Source organism: Daucus carota, chromosome 9 (assembly GCF_001625215.2).
Source record: "Daucus carota subsp. sativus chromosome 9, DH1 v3.0, whole genome shotgun sequence".
Lineage (NCBI taxonomy): Eukaryota > Viridiplantae > Streptophyta > Magnoliopsida > Apiales > Apiaceae > Daucus > Daucus carota.
In genome coordinates this window covers 29,925,988-29,948,495 of record NC_030389.2, presented here as the reverse complement: position 1 = coordinate 29,948,495, position 22,508 = coordinate 29,925,988, and the positions used below count along the sequence as shown (strand labels likewise).

The 22,508-nt window shown below is 34.5% G+C and overlaps 2 protein-coding genes across 2 annotated transcripts; both read right to left on the bottom strand.

Moving 5' to 3' along the window:
* Window positions 1–4,515: 4,515 nt before the first annotated feature.
* LOC108192441 (short-chain dehydrogenase/reductase 2b) lies at window positions 4,516–6,575 on the bottom strand. The gene is made up of 5 exons (XM_017372202.2): window positions 6,220–6,575; window positions 5,714–5,948; window positions 5,546–5,623; window positions 5,268–5,453; window positions 4,516–5,013 (listed from the first exon to the last, which is right to left on the bottom strand). The coding sequence occupies exons 1-5, from the start codon at window positions 6,462–6,464 to the stop codon at window positions 4,636–4,638; spliced, it is 1,122 nt and encodes a 373-aa protein (XP_017227691.1). The 5' UTR covers window positions 6,465–6,575; the 3' UTR covers window positions 4,516–4,635.
* A 1,065-nt stretch (window positions 6,576–7,640) lies between these two features.
* On the bottom strand, window positions 7,641–18,449 carry LOC108192345 (BTB/POZ and MATH domain-containing protein 4). The gene is made up of 4 exons (XM_017372238.2): window positions 17,857–18,449; window positions 12,552–12,897; window positions 12,133–12,403; window positions 7,641–8,124 (listed from the first exon to the last, which is right to left on the bottom strand). Exons 1-4 carry the CDS (start codon window positions 18,252–18,254, stop codon window positions 7,937–7,939), a joined length of 1,203 nt encoding a protein of 400 aa, XP_017227727.1. The 5' UTR covers window positions 18,255–18,449; the 3' UTR covers window positions 7,641–7,936.
* Between the last annotated feature and the right edge of the window lie 4,059 nt (window positions 18,450–22,508).

The following is a 22,508-nucleotide window of genomic DNA, read 5'->3' as shown; positions in this document are numbered from 1 at the left end:
GAGAAAATTGAGTGTTGAGTGATACACTTGCAGAACATTTTAGTGAGACACCCACTAATTACCAAATTTATACCTAAAGACAAAGTGGATGTTGTTACTGGAATGTTAGTTTTTACTCATTACTTTTCCGTTTGGAACCTATTCTTTCAGCATAGGGACCAACCCAATCAAAGTAAACCCTTCTTCTGAACTCTTTCTTCGACCCCAGCTTTAGCGTTGTTTAGTTCTCTATGGGGAGATTATCTTTTGGTACAGGAAGTATTGTACTCGTTCCTTGACCATATTTGATACCACATATCCTCGGAGGATTCCACAACTAAGGGGGAGAATATATTTAGGGGGAGAATATATGAAAGGGGGAAGAAAAAGTAAGTTAGCTTTCTTCTGCTGTCTACAACTAAGGGGGATTAAACTACTATTTAGCTGTGTACTACTGAGGGGGAGATTCTTCTTTCAACTAAGGAGGAGGATTGATCTTTCATCTAAGGGGAGATAGCTACTTTTCACCAAGGGGTACCTGATCAAGGTAATGGGAGGAGAAGTAATAACAACTCATGTACACCTCACCACTGTGTTGTATCTTTATTCAGGTGGTACGTGGTATGATTCCTAAGAAACAGTGGTATTGGTTCACCACTATCTCTGACAGAGGGAGAAGCATAAGCAAAGACTTGTTCTTTACTTGTGAGGAATCATGGTGATACATTTATTCTTCAGTATGTGGTAGACATGAACTCATTCATTACCACTGAAGAATTCAATGAAGCTGCTGATTGTTCTTTGCATAATGGAATGTTTTGAATTCTCTTCAAGACAGACTATGAGGATTATCTGGCAGGTAAGCAAGAACCAGAGAAATAAAGGTGATATGCACATTTGTTATTTCTATTCATGAAATCTGGAAATGTATTATATGATCCAGAAACTTTGTAGCATTATTTACTAGTCCAGGGCTTTACTTTTTCTAGTGTTAGTTGAGTTATCCTCCAGAGGATTTGCTTGTTATGATTAACAAACAAATAGGGGGAGATTGTAAGTCTAAATGTAAAGACAACCCTATCTGTTACATAGGGATGATAACTCAACAGTAGAACAGGACAAGTAAATAACACTACGCCTGCACCGAAATCGGAAGATACGAAGACAAAGGTTGAAGAAGCCATCTACAGTCTTGAAGGAATAAGTTCACTGGAAGAAGTTCATTAATATGTTCATGCCTCAGTGAAGAATAAAGATTGAAGTATTCAAGATTGCGGAAGCAATGAAGATGTTGTCCAAGTACTCGAAAGATTTCAGTGCAACTCTTGAAGCAAGATATTTCTATATATCTTGGTTGGTTATTTATAATCAACAAACTGAAGCATAAACTAACCCGGAACCGACTGATCAATGTTTGCTGACAAAGACGGTACAATGTTTAACTTCAGTGTTAGTCGCTTGTGAACCAGACCAGTGCACTAAGCGTCAGCACGTACGGAGCTTTGCAAAGTATTTATCGATCGAAGAATTGATCTAGTCATATCAAGTCATTTGTTCCAAAGCCAAGCCAAGCCAAATGTCAGCTATGCCAAAGCTTACTGCTCAAATGCCATATGTCAAAGCTTCCACATAAAGCCATATCAGGAAGTGACATTTTATATATGTGTGCACTTATATATTTGTATATGTACAAATATAATTATATATGTATATATGTATATTTAATTAAATATTATATATATAATATATATGTATATATGTTTTTAAACATATGTATATGTATATTTATATGTATATATATTTAAATAAATATATATGTATATAGTATATGTATTTATATTTTACATAAACATTTATATATTTAAGTGTATATATATATATTATATTATGTGCATAAATATATGTATATTTATATGTATAGGTAATTATATATATTCTATATATATATATTAATATTTATATTTACATATAATTATATGTATATTATATATATTTAAATATATGAGAATATATTTAAATATATGTATATATATATATTACTATATGTTTATATAAATATTAATTATATATATTTATATGTATATCTTTATTTATACATATATTTATATAATATTATGAATATAATATAATATATATAATATATGATTTGTACCAACTCAAGATTTGAGCTAATTTGGCTAAGTTGGGAGAGGAGCAAACTCAAGTCAATCTCAGTCAAAGGAGTGATAACAAGGAAAGCTTTTACAATGGTGGAGCAACTTTTGACTAAGTCAAAAGACACTATGGTGGAAGCTATGTGAGGAGCAACATTTGACCGAAGTCAACAGCTCTTCCTCACTTAGAAAATTCTCTAAGTATCATCACAAGTGAAGACAATGCACTCTTGAGGAGCAAACTTTGACCAAGTCAAAGTTCGTCCCCAAGAGATGAGAGAGAACAAGGGAGCACATTCAATATGGAGTTTCTTGGAGTTAGATTTATTTTGTTAAATCGAATCCGTCCAGGACGAACTCAAGTCGTCCAGGACGAACTCGTTAACCATGGTTAGTTTATGAAAGCCTATAAATATGTGATTGTGGTTCTCACAATTTACATCATCCTTCGGGATGGATGGCCAAGTGCTATGCACAAACTCTCTCAAATATACACACACCCTAGCCTAGTTTTGTACCATAAATATTTGTAGTGGATAGGGCTTGTAATATTTAGAGGAGTGGTCATTGTAGCCAACCTTCGGGTTTGGATTTGTAGCACCTTCGAGGTATTTATCAATATACAGATATACCTTGGAAAATATTGTGTGTTGGTTTAATATTTTCATATCCTCAGAAACCGACCCAATAAATATCCGGAACACGAAACCCATTACAGAACTGCAATTTGTTTATCCGCAAGATTCGAAAGAATTTTAAATTGTAGTGAGTATCGTATTCAACCCCCCCTTCTACGATACTTTGGACCTAACAGCATGTAACGCCTGTCCAATAACAGAAGTGCAGGGAATTGTTCCATGAGTCTAGCACACCCGAAGGATCGTCTGTTATTGAATACTTGAAAGAAAGCAAAGCCTGTTGATCAGTGACATTGTTTGAAAATGAATTTACGAAAGTTTTTGAGGTTCCTAATACAAAAAAGAAGAGAATGTTGAATCGGAGAAAGTTGAAAATCATGGTGCTGCAGGGGGTGAAGTATAAGGAGTGAACGTTATTTGCAAACAGAGTTCACTTGTTAGTATGCTTATAAACTGCAACCTTGAGAATGTGTTTGCTATAGTCTGAATGAGTACTTAGAATTTAGCCTAGATGAGTACTAAATTCCACAGCTTTTAATTCATGATAGGTCTGTTTAGACACCGGCTCGAGACTTCTGTTAGGTTGGGCCCTGAACGACTTTGCAAGTCAAGCAAAGGAGAAATGAAATGAAGAATTTATGAGTACATTTGTACAGGTCTTCGATTTTTAGTTGTCCATTGATATGGATGGGGATGAATTATTAATCGAATTTTCTATGGGCACACAATAGTCACCAACTCCATGAGAATACTAATTTTTGATTGGTGGATGGATATTAAATGTTGATGGCCCCCCGCATTCACACCAATTCCACCAATCAAATTAAGTCATTTTCATGAGAGTTGGTACTTAGCATGTGCCCATGGCACACACTAGAAAAACCGATTTTAATCTTCACAAAATTTGTCAAACAGCGTGGATTCATTTTAATTTGGTGTCAGGACTTCACAGATGGGCTAATTTAACAGTATGAATAAGCTGAACATGGTAGGTATGAGTTTCTTTCTTCAATAATCCATGTAGATGGGGTCATTTCAAACGGCTAACAGTCCGTTCTCCAGATTTTGATGGTCTCAACTAATCATAATAGTCCTAAATTAGTGAGAAATATCAACATCCACCTTAAACGCGTATGTATTGACGAATACCAAGACTTTTAGAACTAGTCCCCGAGTGACTCTAAAATGATATGATACATAAAGTTATCCATGTAGATGAGTCATTTCGAACAGCTAACAATCTGTTTTCTAGATTGATGGTCTTGACTAATCATATTAGTCGGTCTACTAATATATGTGGGTTGTAATAAAATGTTATTTAGAGCACAAGAAAAATAGTTAGAAATATCAACACCCACCTTAAATGTATATGTATTGACGAAGACCAAGACTTTTAGAACTAGTTCGTGAATGAGACTCTCTGAATAGTAGCATTGTGCATGAGTGAGACTTCTGCTTATACCTACAAATTGCTGTATAGCCTGTGTTGGCTTTTCCTCCTGTAATAGTTGAATCTTTCTTATTCGAATTACTCCCTCCTAAAAATATGATCAATTTTTTATTTTTATTTTTCAAAGAGAACATCCCTCCTTATTTCGACACTTCTTCGCATAGGTCACACAGGCTGTGATTAAAAGTCGAAGTCACGGCTAAGATAAGGAGGGAGGGTGTGTTTAATTTTTGGAGCTGAAACCTCTGTTTCATGCTTAACTAAAGCAATTAAAATTTGTACTTTGATACTGCAATTCACTGAATCCTAATTTTCACAACTAAAATGCTTATTCGAAACAGATCCCGACTGTAAATACTAAAGAAACTAATCTTTAAAAACTGGGATTAGCATTCTTATGTTGAAAGAAATGCAATCAAAATTCAGCAACTTGAGTTTGATCAAAATAACAACCACTAGGGCCTCCATCAGGAAGAAGAGCCAGCATAACTGAACCTTTAGCACCCTGTTCCACAGTCATTGTCCCCGTGTGCCAATTTATGTCAGTATCAACATAACCTGGATGGACACAGTTTATGCACATATTAGGATACTTCTTTGCTAGAACTCTAGTATACGCGTTCAGAGTTGCCTTGGAAATGCTATAAGCTGGCAACATCATTGGCCATCCATTCGCTTCAAGCATGTCGTGTTTCAGGTCATGGAAAAACTTGTCAACTATCTTATCAATTCTTTGTTCAGTTAGAGTTTCAATGTCACCGAGTTCTTTCCTTATCTCATCACTTGGGATTCTCTGCACAAAACGTTAAACTTTGGTGAAAAATCCATTCTATTGGACAATAGTGATATGATAAATAAAGTTTGTTTGAATTTTTTAGGGATAATTTACGCCTTTTGAGCTTGTAATATGACTTTCAGAATCAGAATGCACCAACCGCCATCAATTGCCTTCTACTTTCATCGACGACTCTTGATTCTAAAGAATGTGAATTTTAATTTCTTTTTGTGCAGTTGCTTTCCTTAAAATAGTAAGCAATAAATGGTTACCCTTAATTCACTGCGGAGGGAGGAGACATTAACTATCCTCCCTCCATAAGTGGAAAGCTCTAGCAGTGGAAGAAGTCCTCCGGTAACTCTCTTCACCCCATAGTAGTTGGTGTCCAGACATTGTTTTGCCGTATGGTAGCTTGTTTTAACAACACCCTGAACAACATTCATTGCTTGGCCTGAGAGCTGTCAGAGAATGCAACAGTGCAACTAATTCATGTAAGATTTACAATGTACTAAAATAAACGCAAGGAATTATAAGAATAAATCGGGTCTACCCAAGAATTAGGATCTATTTTCATTGCTCTAAGGCCATCCTCATCAACAGTCACACCAGAAGCGCCTGCATTGTTTACCTGCAACAGTTACATATTCATCATCAACTAAATAAACAACAGAACTGCAATTTCATTGTAAGAGTGTGCGTGCTTGTTATCATAACTTACCAAGATATCAAGCCTCCCAAATCTTTCGTAAATAAAACTGACCAAAGAATGGATGCTCTTATCATCTTGAACATCAAGCTGATGAAAAACAACATTAGGCAAAGCCAATGAAGCCACAGCATCAGTACCTCTCTTGACATCTCTGGCGGTCAATATAACCGTCACTCCTGATATTGCAAGTTGCCTCACTGTCTCAAATCCAATCCCCTTGTTTGCTCCCGTCACCACTGCATACCTACAAACAGGGCGGATCCAGGATTATTTTATTAGGGGGCACCAAACACATTTTCAAAAAACACCCGTATATTTTCAAATTTTGTCAGGACACTTCTATAGTTTTATAATTTTGTAAAATTTAGAATGATTAAAACATATCAAAAAAAAAAATATTAGGAAGGACACGTGTTCCCCGTGTCTCTTACTAGATCCGCCTCTGTCTACAAACACATAAAAAATAAAATGCTTCAAGATCTAAAGATATGTCCAGTGTTGCAGAAGAAATGTACCTCTGACTTGCATCTTCACCATCAACTGTTAGTGCTGCAGAAGCCTGCTGGATGTAGAGCTTCTTAGTTTTGCTTCTGGATCTACCTCTGTCTGTATATAGATAAGTTGTTGAAGTGCCATGAAAGTGGTATCCATTGTTATTATTAGATCTCAAAGGCTTACAGAGATTCCATCTATATGAACAAAATGTATCTTGAATCACTGCATTCCAAATTTGGCTTGTCATTGAACTTGAAAACAACATTAGTGCAAAATGGTCAACAAAGTCACAGGCCTAATCCTGAGCAGTTGTTGTTAAATTAGTTGATGCACGTGGACATCTATCACTGCAACAAACTTGTGCGCTACCATAGTTTATTTTGAGTTAAATACTCCCCCTCTTTGCCCAAATTTGTTTATCAGGGGAGGGTTGGCATATATTAAAAATTTTATGAAATATAATTTCATATATTATTTTAATTTTTATTTTGAATAAATATTTATATGGAAAATAAAAATTTTAAAAATAATATGAAATAATATTTTATGTACATTTTAAAATATGTGTCTAAGAGCATCTCCAACGGTGTTGGCTAAATGAGACCTGTAAGACATTATGTAAGATTTGTTGAACCTGTAAGACATTTTGCTTCAATGGTATTGGCTATATTAGTTGGTTATAATTTAAAAATAGTACTAAAAATTTCTTACCTGTAGAGGTTCGACAAATTTAATCGTCCATAGGAGGTTGGCTAAATTTATAGATAACAGCTGAGCATGGTTGGAGTTGAGTATGCTCTAAGTAATGAAAAAATCGTAAAGAAATGAGATTCTCTCTCTCCATCCCTTATTTTTTTTCTCATTTCTTTATTAAAAATAATACTGCTTAAAACCAGCATCAGACCTTAACCAAAATTAGGCTTGAACATTGTTTGATTTGCACAATTTCAGAGGCCTAAACGAAATCAAACCAAAAAAAATTCAATTCTGAAAATTTTGGAACCGGATCCAAAACAAATGCCATAAAAACTGATTCAAATCAAACCGATTCTTTACATATTTTTTTTTTTTTGAGTATTAAACTTTACATATTTCAAGTTAAATATACATGACGTTGATATGCAAATTTCACAAGTGTTAAAGAAAACTCAACTCTCAAGTGTACTCAAGTGTCCTCAATTCTTTACATATTTTGAGTTAATATACATGACGTGGATATGTGATATACACTTGAGAGTTGAGTTTTCTTAACATGTGTGAAATTCGCAAACAAAACTAACATAATGAAACACAGAGTAAACAAATAACATCAATGCTGTAGTTATTAGCATGTGCGGATCAACATCAAGCCTTGTTGGTAAAGGTTTCAGGTATTGCCGAACAGAAGACTCGCAAAAAAGGATGTGAAATAAACTACCAATCCACAGAACACGACTTGACATCGAGAAAAAGATTAGTATACAATAGTACTGATCAACCAAAGTACTGGCATAGTCGGGCCCAGCCGATAGTACTGGAATACTTGGCCCCAGTCCTAAACACAACTTTGAACATAATTCGAAAATAAAAATCCTACAAGCAGCATTAACATTACAACAGTGTTCAAAAAAAAAAAACAAGCCTATGTTATAATTTGCTTTCTGTAGCATGTCTTCAGTTTTTATGATCTCACCTGCTTCTCCTAAAGACGATCAACTTCCATTTTACAACAAGAACGGCAATCATCATCTGTATCCATCAAGTCCTCTGTCTTACCCTCCTACCATTTGTATCTCCGCCGTCTGAAAGTTGAGCCCAAACACTTAGGGACTTGCCTCCCCCACTACTACAATCCTCCTCGCAGCCTGCAACAGTTTTCAAGAGCTCCGATTGTAGTGAAGGAAAGTTCTCTTTAAGGTACTCAAAACCATCTGATCGCATAACCGCTACATCAGAAAATATAGGTATAATCAATTTTATGCACAGCAAATTATAAACAAAAGCAAACCACTTTTTAGGAACTCCTAAAAAATGGATCCTTCTCACAAGTGATCAAGTTAAGCCTAAGCTTGGTCAGGATAGATTTTGGACATATTATTCCTAACCCTTACTATATGTACCAACTCAATAGCCAGAGCTCCTCACTTCCACTCAACACACACAAAAACACCAAATGGTCATTTGCAGAACTCCAGTGAACTGAATGCCTCTCTACCTTCTAAGCGCCTCTAAAGACCAAAATAAGTTGCCAAGTACGAAATTCATGGTTAAAGCCCCCCCCCCCCCCCCCCCCAAAAAAATAAAAAAATAAAAAAATGTGACAACTTAAATATCCATCTCAAACCTGTGTGTATGTGCGCGCGTGTGCATGCACGTGATCTCATACCCATACAAGTAAGAAACATTAGAAAATACCAAAAACTTTCAGTAAATACAATAATATTGTAGGCAACTTCAGAACTTTGAATATGAAGAGGAGGGGTTGCACACTACAAAGGCAAGCAGGAGATACCTGACCACATTTAATGATATGCCTAACCTTGATATCCAGCCTACTAGCAAAAACAAGAATATTTTTGGTATAGCAAAAAAAAAAAAAGGAATCACCTACTCAGGTGCAGAAATGTAGGGTCGTCCTAGAAGAACCATACCATTCAGCTTAACCCCGAAAAAACATACGATCGCAGATTTATTCTGCTCTGTATAATACTACCCTCTGTATTAATTTATTTGCTTCTTTACGGTTTTATTGTTGTCTTTATAGTAGATTTAAACTTATTTTACCATATAAAAAAGACAATAAATGCTGAATTCTAACTCTATCCTTATTGATTGAGTATACAGTTCCATACAATCTTAACTTCACTTGTGGTAGGGCAACAGCACCCAGTTCTTTGGTTATTCTGCACAACTATGTATATGCACAATATTGTGATTGAGTACAACTACTTGCACCAATATTCTAGAAAATGATGAATTTAATATGTGTAAAAGAATATAAAAACAAAAGCATATAACAGGGGTATCAGATTATAACATTAAAGATCTATTGTTTTTACCTATATAAATTATTAAAACGCTACATTTATCAAAAAACAAATAGCATAAAACAGTTGGAGTATTTTTTTTATAGCATTAAACAACAGCATGTGTTTTTAACTATCTACAATATTTACAAAAATAAACTTATCTTATTATCCATCCAGTGGAATACGAATCAGATGCATATATAGAACATAAAGACAGAAATGAAAATGTGCAGCTAATGCAAGAAGTCCAGTGGTGGAAGAGGAGTAAAGACACAAAATGCAAAAGCTGGATTAGTAAAATAAGAAAAGGAAGAACAATGAAATTGCTTGGAATAAAATTGCACAGGAAAATACTATAGCTAAGGCTAGAACAATAGATTAAGCTAAAGCCTATCAACTTAATCTTCTTCTCTTACTGGAGACGAGAATGTGATAGGAATATATATGCCTAGGACCCAAGTTTTTGGAATTTTTTTTTTAGAAATAAACCTGTGTACCAATATAGAAATACAACAGAAGTGAAAGGCTGAAGAGGATGCCACAAGAACAGTGAGTGCTAAAAGACAAGACCATTGTATCACCAAAATAATTTAATGTGTTTTCAAAGTTGAACTACTTTCTTGCAGATAAAATGCTGAGTTTGATATAATTAATTTGAAAACGAATCATCATAGTTGTCTGTTTATTTACAGTTATATATCAAATATTTATATATAAACTACCTACAGCAGTAAATGTGTCTGTATACAATCTACATAAACTAGTGGAATCACTCCGTCATCCTCAAAGGATTTCGGCAATTAAAATATCTCAGTGTGTCGATCTATGTGCTTAGTGAGAATGGCAAGTCTTTGTCTATAGACTAAATGCATTAAGAGGGCAGACTTGTTGAAGAAGGATTTAATCACTCTATCTCAACAACTCCATTTACCTATAGGCCTCACATAGCAGCAGATAACTAAAAACTGATCTTGTTTGGGAAATGAGAGGCTAGTTGATCATCAAATATAAGACCTAATTACATAGCTGTGTCTAATGATTTTAAAAAAAATTCAAGGCTATCAAAAGGGAAATCATGGGGCATATGAAAGCAAACTAGTGGTGCATGTTCACTGGAATGCAAGACAACTCTTAGTCATTATTTGCTAGGGCAGGTCCATGAAACACATTAAACTATGTGATATACATAGGCTACCAATAAGTACTCCTAATGGTCAATATACAAAACCATGAAACCTTGTAAGAAAAAACCACATGATATAAAGAATTTTTTTCATTTGTTTTCTTAAGCGACATATAATGCTTCATAATGGAGTCCTTTGTTAGCAAAATACTAGCAATTAACTCAAGATGTAAACAACGAGCTCCAGCTACCCTCACCATATAAACTCTCAAGGCAAACTCTCCTTCCCAAAAGTTTGGTCATTCAATATACTTATTTAAAAACAAACCACTTCCACAAAACATTCTAGCATCCTTTCCTTAAACAAACATGGTAGCAGTAACTTCAATAGAATGGAACCTAAAAAACAGCCAACACCATCATAGTGCCCTTCCCCGTAAAATATGTGTGTGTGCATAAATACATACAAACACATATATACATATACATAGAGAGAGAGAGAGAGAGAGAGAGAGAGAGAGAGAGACTGCAGCACTCCCTAATAGCAGGTGGATGAAAAGCGCTGCTCCATAAGAGCTACAGAACTTCATATATCCCATCCGCCATAAAATTGGTAAACGCTCATCCACAAATAAGGAAACATAAAGCATAAGCATTTCTATTGTATTATTGGCATCCTAGTTTGGTTTCTATATTAGAGCTTATTGCACTTTGTAACCCCACACTTTGGCTGATTAGCAAATCAGACCCCACACTTTGAAACGTGACAGTTTGTAACCCTAAGTTTCATTTAGCTTTCGGTTTGTAACCCTGGCCCACAAATCCGTTAAAAACAACCGTTAACTTTAACTATTTGAGAGGTAACAGTGTGTATATTAGTTTCCAACAGCTACTTTACCCCCTGTGACCTCTCAAAATTTATGTATTATATTTTAAAATTATTTCTGAACACACACAAATAATAAATTTTCAGGGGTCACGTGGAGTAAAGTAGCTGTTCGAAACTAATATACACACTGTTACCTCTCAAACAGTTAAAGTTAACGGCTATTTTTAACGGATGTGTGGGCCAGGGTTACAAACCGAAAGCTAAATGAAACTTAGGGTGACAAACTGTCACGTTTCAAAGTGTGGGGTCTGATTTGCTAATCAGCCAAAGTGTAGAGTTACAAAGTGCAATAAGCTCTCTATATTATATTATTCCGTGAAATTTGCAGACATCTAAATTGTGGAATGTTTAGGACCCTGCCTGAAAAAAGCATATGAAGCAGAAATTCTTCCAGTGACTGTTGGGCAAGAATATATCATGGTTTGCAAAAAGTCTATGTTGATCATAAAGCATACATAGGATCTTATGGCAATTGTCGAGTATATTGCCTATCTTTTTACTGTGATGAAGTTTGAACCTTTGCTCCTGTAGCATCAGGAATCCAAGCATCACCATAATACTTGTATATAACTGGAAGTTTTATTATTGAAACTAAAATAGACCCCCAAACATTGTTCATTCATTGAATTTACACATAACAAAAATCATAATGTATCATGAAATGTAATTATATGATTCAGAATTGCAATTACATGTAATATTAAACCATATATATGTTTTATATTCATTCTCGAGGCATTGCTTGAATCTCGATGATAACTTTGAAACACACATAACTGCAACAGCGGTTACAGATAAGGTCCTAAAGTAACAACAATCATGTAATGTGAGTGTTACTTTATTTACAACGAAGGTTTGGAGAAAAGTTGATCATCAACACATGAAAAAATAAAGTGGTACATAGTTTACAAACCTGCAAGATTCTCAGCAGCAAATCGAAGGCAAACACCTTTTAATTCTGTGGCGTGGTAACGATCTGCCAGAGCTAGAGCTCTTGAAACAGAGTTTACAGATATATCCTGGCAGAGACGAGACTCGCACACCCTCCTGAGTCTTCCCAGATCATACTTATCAGCTGCTGCTAACAATTTTGCCGTTAATGTTTCAGATATAGAAGAGGAAGAACCAGAAGTAACTAATTCATCTTCTGGAAGGGCATCTCTGTAAACAAAGTGCAGCATAGCCTGTCACGAAGCAATAAAATTCAGCACTGAACTCAGACCAGCATAAAGAGAAATGCAAAAGCAATAAAAAGCATGATAATACAATTCATGCAGAAATATGGGCGGTAACTGGTAATAAATTAAATGAGTTTCTTCAACATATACTCACCTTAAAAACCTTGGGCTCCATATTCATAACAGAAACCTCTTGTTCATCTTCCACCATTTTATCAAAAAACTCAGATCGGAAGGCAGGGGAACGAGCAGCCAACACCAGCTTATGAGCGGGAAACTTCTCTCCAGCAACATTAAAGGTGATGTCTGATCCTTCCATATTATCCAGTAGCATGCCAAAATGTGCTCCAATATCTGATTCTGGGACCTGAATGGAGTGTAACCTTGAGCAGTCTATTGCAGAAACTACGACTCCAACAGTACAATTGATTTTCAGGCAATCATCTTTCAGGTAATCTGATGATTCGAGCATTGCTCGTCGGAAAAAACGCTTATATCCCCTAAATGACAGGCAATGAACAATTAGCCAGTTAGAGAGAGAGAGAGAGAGAGAGAGAGAGAGAGAGAGATGAACAGATGAGGATTCAGGATAGCCTGGTGACAAAGGCCTCCCCACCCCCTTCCCCATGATAAAAATAATACACTTAAATCCTCACACCCCGTCAACTAATACTTAATATAAAGAGTTAAATTGTCAAAAAAAATAAATCAAAAGATGAATGAAACTGCAAACACGGATGGTAGAATCTCTACGACGGTACAATTTAATCCCTTTTCTAGAAACTAAACTAACCATTAGACCCACACCCTTATTCTTCAGATAGGTATAAGTGCAAAAGTATCGATCAGGGACACTTAAACCAGTAATCTGTGAATAATGAAACAAAATTGAGAAATACAATAACTAGCAATATTTGATATTATAGAATAGATGCTTCACACAACTTGCTGAAGCAAGTAAGCCTGTACAGGAGTGTTTAAAAGCAAGTTTCTTATCAAGCTATTGACTCCATAGTATATAGGACCAAGTGGCAATTTTTCTGCATGTAGAACCTGAGAATGCTTCTCTATTATCATCATTAAAGACATCTATGAGGTCCCACATGATGTACCTTTGTTCAAGGACAAGTCATGCCCATAAGCGTTGACAATGCTATCATCAGCAACATCTGGCATCTCATCCATGACCCCTCACACTGTGTAGCCTATAGTCTAGTTAACTAGCTAAAGTTACATCAGGGTACACTGTGCTAGGAGGGTAGAAAAACAAATAGTCACAGTAGCATTCTGTTGGCAATTTTCCACAACACTTCACCATCATTTGGTAGGTGATTGTACACCTTTGAAATCCCAACCCCAAGCATGCTTTAGCATATCATAGTTACCTCACTATGAAGCCTTTTTAGCAATTGTCCTAAACTTGGAAACAATTAGGCCATTGCTTTTTCAAAAGTTTGTTATACTCTCAAGTGCAATTATCTTGCTTGCTCATATTTAGTGAATCCAGCTACATATTATTTGCATTTATTAGATGAGGTTGTGCCTGTTGGTATGTGTATCACCTGTATAGTGAACTCATTCAACACCGCGAATGGTGGGAAAAAAATAAAAAGAGTTGCATAAATTAACTGAACAATAAAAAACCAGAAATTTTAGTATATACACAAGGATTCATCACTGACCAACTAAAGAAATGCAAGGAAATCGTTTTTCATATTTTATCGAATTAATGTGAGTCTGAATAGCACAATAAAAATTCTATGCACAATCAATCATCCAAGAAATCAACTTTCAAAGATGTTCACAGGACTATTCATGCGGCACCCAAGTCAAACTGTCAGATATGTTTATGTATATATGCTCAATAACAAGAGTTCACATTCAAGTTATCATGTTTTGAATTTCAAACCTACCTTGCCTTCACCTGGACAAACCATTCAAGAAAAACTTGGTCATCATTTTCCAAGTTATATAATTTATAAATAAGAAAAAATTGACAGTATTATGATTTCGAACTTCCATCAATAGTTGTCTGTTCCTGATGAGGTATTTTAAATTAGTTTCAACATCAGCCAATACAAGTACTGATCAAGAATAGCAGAGTCCATGTATTAACTATCTGCTGGCAATCTGATACTAACAACCGAAAATTAATTAATTAGCCAAAAAAGAAAGGAAAAATAAATGAACTAACCCAATGAATAAGAATATTACAGAACTCTGTCGTCCATTGACAGTACGCTTCATGCTTCTCTGGAGCAGACATCACATCAAACTACATTAATATACTATATTACAGTACTGGTCTACTGACTCTACTAGAAACAGCTTATTTGAAGATCTACAAGATTGCACCTTTCTTCTCTCTTCGATCTAAGCTACTGTTGAAAAATATGCCTAACATAGTAAAAATAGTCATAAATCTGCATCAAACTTGTAAGTTTGGACAAAAAAGCTAAGCACTTGTTAGAGTTGCAATTCACTCCATCACAAATACATTTAGACTTTTTATAAGCTAGCGTGCTCAAATTCAGACTGAAACAGACTCTTCTTTGCTCAAGCTGCTCCCACACCCAGACACAAAGAACTAACTTGCTGTTAGGAATCAGCTTAAGTAGCAGTCTATAGACATATGAGCAGGGATAGTAGTAGTAAGGGTAATTGTGTCTTTTCATTACAAGTTAGTGGAACAACTGAGTAGATTCAACTGAGTAGATCTATTTATAGACTCTACTAACTTATTCTACTAACTTGTAATGAAAAGACACAATTACCCTTACTACTACTATCCCTGCTCATATGTCTATAGACTGCTACTTAAGCTGATTCCTAACACTTGCCCATTCCAGGAAAAGTACATGAAACCATTGTGGTATTGTGCATGCCATATAATTTGATTTTCTATTTTTACAATTCACATCATGGCATTGGAAAAGTAATCCTAAATTAGTTTCAGACCAATATTCTATGCATGTCACCTCGTTCAGGACTTCACCATAGAATGTAGTTCCATAAACAAAGGAAATTCACATTTTCCAATCCCAAATCTAAACACAAACTAATCAGAATTGTACCACACAAGGGCATCCCCTTTAATATATATGTGCAACCGCCCAGCGACCGTTGTTAATTTATGTTGTTTTTTTTATATTTATCCAATCAGATAAACCAGGCAGAGATCTAACAAAGCACATACCCATCAAATATTGCAATAAAATTGGAATCAATAACAGGATCTACTCCTTTTTTTAATGATATAGAATACCTATCAAAAACCAATAACTAGAAATCAAGACAACAAAAGCATGCAAAAAAGTGCAAATATTTAGACAATAAATATTATTAACAGCCACTTCATGACTAATAAAATGCGAGTCCCAAAACACTTCACTTCTCCAATTTTCCAAAGATAGAGAATCACAATGGACAATATACTTAATTAGATGGTGTTTTACAACCTCCGGTAACAATTTGAAACCTACAGCAGTTTTTGTGACACCTCATTAAGATGTTTAAGATTTTATCATTTGGATTATAATTGATCAAAAAAAAATTAACATAACCTTGGCCAAATATTCAAATGTAATTGGAAACAGATGTGCACCCAAAAGTTGAGGCTACATTATGTATGGCTTTGATAAATTATTCACCTCTATTAGTGTTCCTGCAATACTTGCACTATCCGATCTTCCAATTAGAAGTAACGAGTTTTAAAAAGATTTTCTTAGACCACAACTTCTCTAGAAGTTCAAGGAGCTACTAATCACATGTTCTGATGATTAATGCCATATGGAAAAAAATAAAAAAAGTAAGACGTTTCCCCTTTAATTGTCGGGTTTTTAAGTGTCGATGTTATTTTAAAACTTCGATTGCAAATACAGTTTTGACTCACTCACACCATTATAGTTTCTACAGTTCTTTCGACAAATATTACAGATTTTAGAAATGTATTTTTTTCACTTTAATAATTGTCTTCTTAAAATATACTCCCTCCATCCCATTCAATTGTATATTTTTTTTTTCCCATTGCTCGGCACGCATTTTAAGGCTCTTATAAAATATAGTTCTATAACTTATTTTTAAAATTTTCTTTTTTTGTATAAAAATATAAATGTCATAGTTTTATACATAAAGAGAAAATCTTAAAAATAAGTTGCAGAACTATATTGTATTGAAGCATTAAAATCCATGCCGCGTCCCCGTCCCCCAATGTATACTATTGGCTGGGACGGAGGGAGTATTATTTTTCAGTTGTACAGAATAATACTAACAGTTTGCATTTATAAACAGATTTCAATAATTTATAGTTATTCAATAAGTTTTAAAAGTTTTTAAAAAAGTTATGTTAACAATAAATCAATAATGTTATAAGACCATCTGCACAATTTTTAAACAAAACAATAAACTATGTTTTTACCTAAAACCTTAGCATCAACTTCTTGAGGCCAAAATGACCAAGTTTCAGCCCGCTCGAGTACAAGTAACTTACACATTGAACATTAGAACTCCGTCAATATTGCTAGTACTTCTGATGAGTATAAATTAAATTTAGCAACATAACCAGATCATTACTTGAAAAAACTATGTAGTACCTTTACACATGGAATATTATTAAGGTTAAGAACATACATTTATAAGCAAGTGCAAAGCACAAAAAGTCAAAGGACCTATTTAGAAGCCATATATTAATGGATCAACATCTATGCAAAGTGAGTACTGTGTTTTCTGGTGTAATCACAGTAAAGTAAGTGGAGTGTTTCTCATAGTCTATTTCAGTAGTACTGGTACTAAGTATGATGGAACAAGCATACATCCATGCTTCTTTGTGCTAGATGACAAAACACAAGCACTTATTATAAGGTGACCCTTACTGTCTAATTAAATTGCTAAGAAAATTATTACAGCGCCCTCAACATGACATTAGTGGACTCCTGGAAGATATATACATGCTGGCTGCAGTGTACCTATGGCACCACCACAACTACATTAACATCAGAAGTTTCATATATACACTTATTGGTGTGTATGTTTATCTAAGTTTCCTCCTACTTCCAGAAATGCATTTTTTACCAGCTACACATCACATGTAAGCACTGCACTATTTGCATATCTTACCAAATATCACCCCCAAAATAGAATAGGTTGTTGATTTCTGTTTATCATAGACATCTTGATTCCCCATAACAAAAATCAATTGTCGTTCCAATATAGAGAAATCCACCTAGTCTAATCACAACGAACCATATAAACTGCCCTCACACTAACAATTCCCATTTACATCCTTTAACTGAACTAACCTAATATCCGAATCTTAAATATAAAAAGACCACTATATCTCAAAGAAACATTCCCCAACCTCTAACAGAACATAAAATACAATCAACAACAAAATTAACAAGCAAAACCACAATTCACAATCAAAAGCACGCAATACGTAAAACCAAACAAGAAAGCCATACCACATACTGCCACGATACTTGAGCGTATACGGACCGCTCTCCAAGGACCGATCAAAATGACTATGCACCTTATCCTTCCCTTTCCCACTCTGATCAATCAAAGTCAATTCAAACAACGCCCTGACATCGGTGCCTTCGCTAGCCAACGCAATGAAAACCGAAACATAAGTGGAATTATCCTCGGGGTTTTTGCCATCGGGATAGAAATAAATGGCCCACTGATAGCCTCCCACCGTGAAATTCTCGCTGGCTATGTGCTTGCCAATCCCCATGCCTTTGGCCAGAGAGTAGCCCTGAATTACAAACTTGTGGGACCCATTGACCGTCTCGGTGATGGATCTTGAGCTGCTGGGGGTCCCCAGGGGGTTCTTGGGGTCGGTGATTACGAGGTCTGACATTGATTAAGGGAATGATTGGTGTGTATGCATCAGATTTGGAGGTTGAATTGGAGAGAGATGGAGAGAGAGAGAGAGATGATGGGATTAGGGTTTGGTGTGTGTTTTTAGGAATGTGTACGTTGAAAAGGGGAAAGGGGGATGATATATACATACACGTTATGCAAATTGGATTTCACCCTTGGTCAATTGTGTTATGGATGGAATGTTACCTGGCGTCGTTCTTTTCTTTCTTTTCATACGCGTCTATTTATCATTTATTTATTATTATATATGATGATTTATATAATTTTAATTATTTTTTTCCAATACCAAACGAGAAATTCTTATTAAGAAAAATGATAATAAGATATAAATAAATTATAGCAACCTATCAAACAAGGATTATAACCAAATTATGTGTCATACTTCTATAACTGATACATTCATACTGAGTTTCACCTGGACACTGTCCGGAGGCTTGCATTTAACCACAGTCGCAGTCTTAGGATTTGAATACAAACATGACATCTAGGTTTTCTTATTTGTCTTTTGCCAATTTATTTAGAGCTCATCTCCAATTCTCCATCACTATTATTTGTCTTTTGTCAATTTATTTAGAGCTCATCTCCAATTCTCCATCACTATACTCGAGTCAAGTTCCTTCTCTTCCCAGAATTTTTTGTTCCTTACAAATTATATTCTTGTTAGACCTCCCTCATATCATTATTAAGACATGTTTTTTGCAATCATTTCTTTGCAAATTGATAGATATTTCTTTGTTTGTGTGTTTCACAATGGATATGTAGCAGCTAATAGAATGTATTATATAGATTAGAGACGAAGAAGGAAGATAAATTGGACAGGTAACGAGTTTAGAATTATTACATCCATGCGAGACATTATGTACCCATAAATTCGATTTATCATCTGTTGTGAATAATTAAAAGGAAACATGGCTAAATCAAGACTTCTTCAGCCTCAAATTGAAACTAGACAAGTCACTTAACTCAAGATGAAGGATAATTAGAGTAGGGAACCTAAAATGAATATAAGTTGAAAATGGATAGTAGTTGTTGGAAACTTATGTCTGATGACCTACTTTTGATTATATTCATTCATTATGTCACCCAAATGGAACAAACTCGACTTAGATTGTTCTGGACCAACTTAAAACTCATTTAAATATCCTATGTAATAACATATTTGCTAACTTAGTTCATAAAGACATTTCTCTTCATCAACCTACCTAAATTGGAATCCAACATGCTATTAAAATCTAAAACTGACATTTTTTATAAACACTTATAAAAATATTTATCGATTTTTCATTAATAATATTTTTGTGTATTTGAGCAACAACTGAACCAAGGATGATTCATTTTCTTTAAGACGATAGTGAGTTCATTTACAATATTTATGTTCTTGTTGAAAAAGCGTGCTTGTAGATTAGCAAGATTAAGTCATATTGACAACCCTAGAATTGTTTGTTTGTTCTTAGAATTTGTACTTTGTCTAATTTGTGATGAAGGATTAGGAATGGCAACGGGTTGGATCGGTTCGGATATTTGAGATATCCAAATCCGAATCCAAATTATTTTTAAAATCCAAATCCAAATCCAAATCCAATCGGGTTTCAAATATCAAATCCAAATCCAAATCCACGGGTTTCGGATCGGGTTCGGGTTTGTTCGGATTTATCCAAAATCTAAATTCTGAAATTTATAAAGTATTGTAAAAATATTATTTTTGATTTTTTCGCCTTTAAATTTCATTATATTTAAAACTAAACTACTTTAATAATAAAGTATTACACATTAATAAAATCTTGAACCGTATTTAATAATTTCTGAACACAAATCTTCACTGTATGGAGTATGAAATATTAAAGAAACTCATTAGTTAAACAGAAAAAGCCACTATAACCCAAGAATATATACATTCACACTCTATATATAAACAAAATTTAGTAGATTTAAAATTGAAAAAAAGTATATTAGTATACATATACACATACATACATACATACATATATATATATATATATATATATATATATATATATTTGGATTTTTTTTCGGGTTTCGAGTTTGGATCGGGTTTGGATCGGATTTGGATTTCGGGTCGGGTTTCGATACGGAATACCTAGTATCCAAATCCAAATCCAAACTCGTTCGGGTCTAAAAATCAAATCCAAAATATCGGGTTCGGTAAGATCCATTCGGGTCGAAACGGTCGGGTATCCATTCGGATCGGTTTTTTTTGCCATCTCTATGAAGGATGTATATATTGCAAATATCGTTAATAGAATATTTCACAAAATTTACCATCTCCAATACGAATGTATACAAAATATCATCAAGATCATGCCTTGATAGGTTGAAAATAAAGCCATAATAAAGATTTGGGGACTCGAAAAAAATTATAAATATGATAGAGATAGTCAAGATTATCACATGTCGACAAGTCCAAAAGTCTATCGAAAGCTTTTATCGAGAATTCGGATTGTCGACATGAAAGTCCTACCGCACACTTCACAAATATCGGATTCTCAAGCTATCGAAAACTCATTGTTATTGTAGAATTCTTTTACGTAGTAAAGTTAAAAATACTATGTAAAAAGCTCTACCGTATATATATTTACATGTATATAAGTGTGTATGTGTGTGTGTATATGTATGTATGTATATGTATGTATGTGTATATACATATATCTATGTATGTGCGTATTCATGCAAATATGTAATGTATATATGTGTATATTTAATTATGTATATTTTTATATTTATGCATATATGTATATATAAATTATAATTTGTTTACTTACACTTTGTGTACGAGACCACTTGGTATACTTTCTAAAACTAATATTATCACTTATAATGTTACATTTTAACTTTTAATCACATTGTGTATCGTCATCAACTCTGACTAACACCGTTAGTTTTCTCAGAAGCATTTCAGTATTAGCAACATGCGTGCATGTGTGCGCGTCAATTTTATCCAGGGGTGTCAAAAAAATCTGAAAAACCCGTATCCGTCCGGAAAAATCGAGACCATATCCGGAAAAAACGCGTATCTGAAATAATATGGATTTTATCCTTATTCGAATTCAGGTATTGCGATACGAGTATGAATATAGGCGTATCCGTATCTAAAAATATCCGTATCCGAAATAATTTATATATATAATAGTACTTACATAAATTTATTATATATTTATATATTATCATATAAATTTTGAACAAAAATTAATATTTAAAATAAAATTTTCTAACATTAGATTTCCACCATTCAGAACAAGCTAAATACATTAAATTTCGCACTTAACATATATTGTTCCAAAAGTTTGTGATCAGGTACACCCATATTAACCTTTTCTAGGATTTCTCAATCTCCCGACACAGGCAGCTCGATGGCGCCTGATGTCGAGATGATCTCGGCAAGATCTCAACCGCGAAGCAGAAGCCTCCAATCTCGGCGTTGCAGCATCGTCTTCTGATCTCAATCTCAATTTGTATATTTGGTTTCAAGATCTCATCCGCGAAGCAGAAGCCTGCAATCTCCGACGTTGCAGCATCGTCTTCTGATCTCAATCTCAGGTTGTATATTTGGTTTATAGTGGTTTGAAAAAAGGGATCCGGATATTTTTATTCAAAAATTTGCGGATCCAGATGCAGTTTTTGTTAGGTATCAGCCCATTACAATAGTAACATGGACTTTGGTGATCCAAAATATATAAGGATAATAATTGTATGTTTAGACAGTTATTATAAAGAATATGTTTTGGTCACAAAGATAGAAGACCTAGTTGGAATTGGATTCTGATTTTAGTTGGAAATCAGAATTGGATTAGGACTATGTGTAGCTGTTTTAGAATTAGATTCTGATTTGTCTAGTTTGAGATGACTATATATACATAGTCATATTGTGTTTGATAGGTGTGCTCAAGATGTAGACTTAGGTATCGCTTGCGGGCGGATACTTGAGTAGTAGGCTTGAGTATCCAAGTTTGGTTGATTGTATTATTGATAATGGTTTTGATTAATAATACAAGTTGGGATGTGGGTTTTCCACGTCAAATATATTGTTTTGTGTGTGATTCGCATTAGAAGTTGAATCTCGTGTTTTATCCCTAACAAGTGGTATCAGAGCGAGGTTAGGATCGTGATTGATGGGGTTGAGGATGAATTCGGGATTCAATCGAGAATGCAGAGTATGGTGAATTTTGTTAGCAGGAAGAGACAAAATTACGTGCGGTATGACAGTTGACTTGCA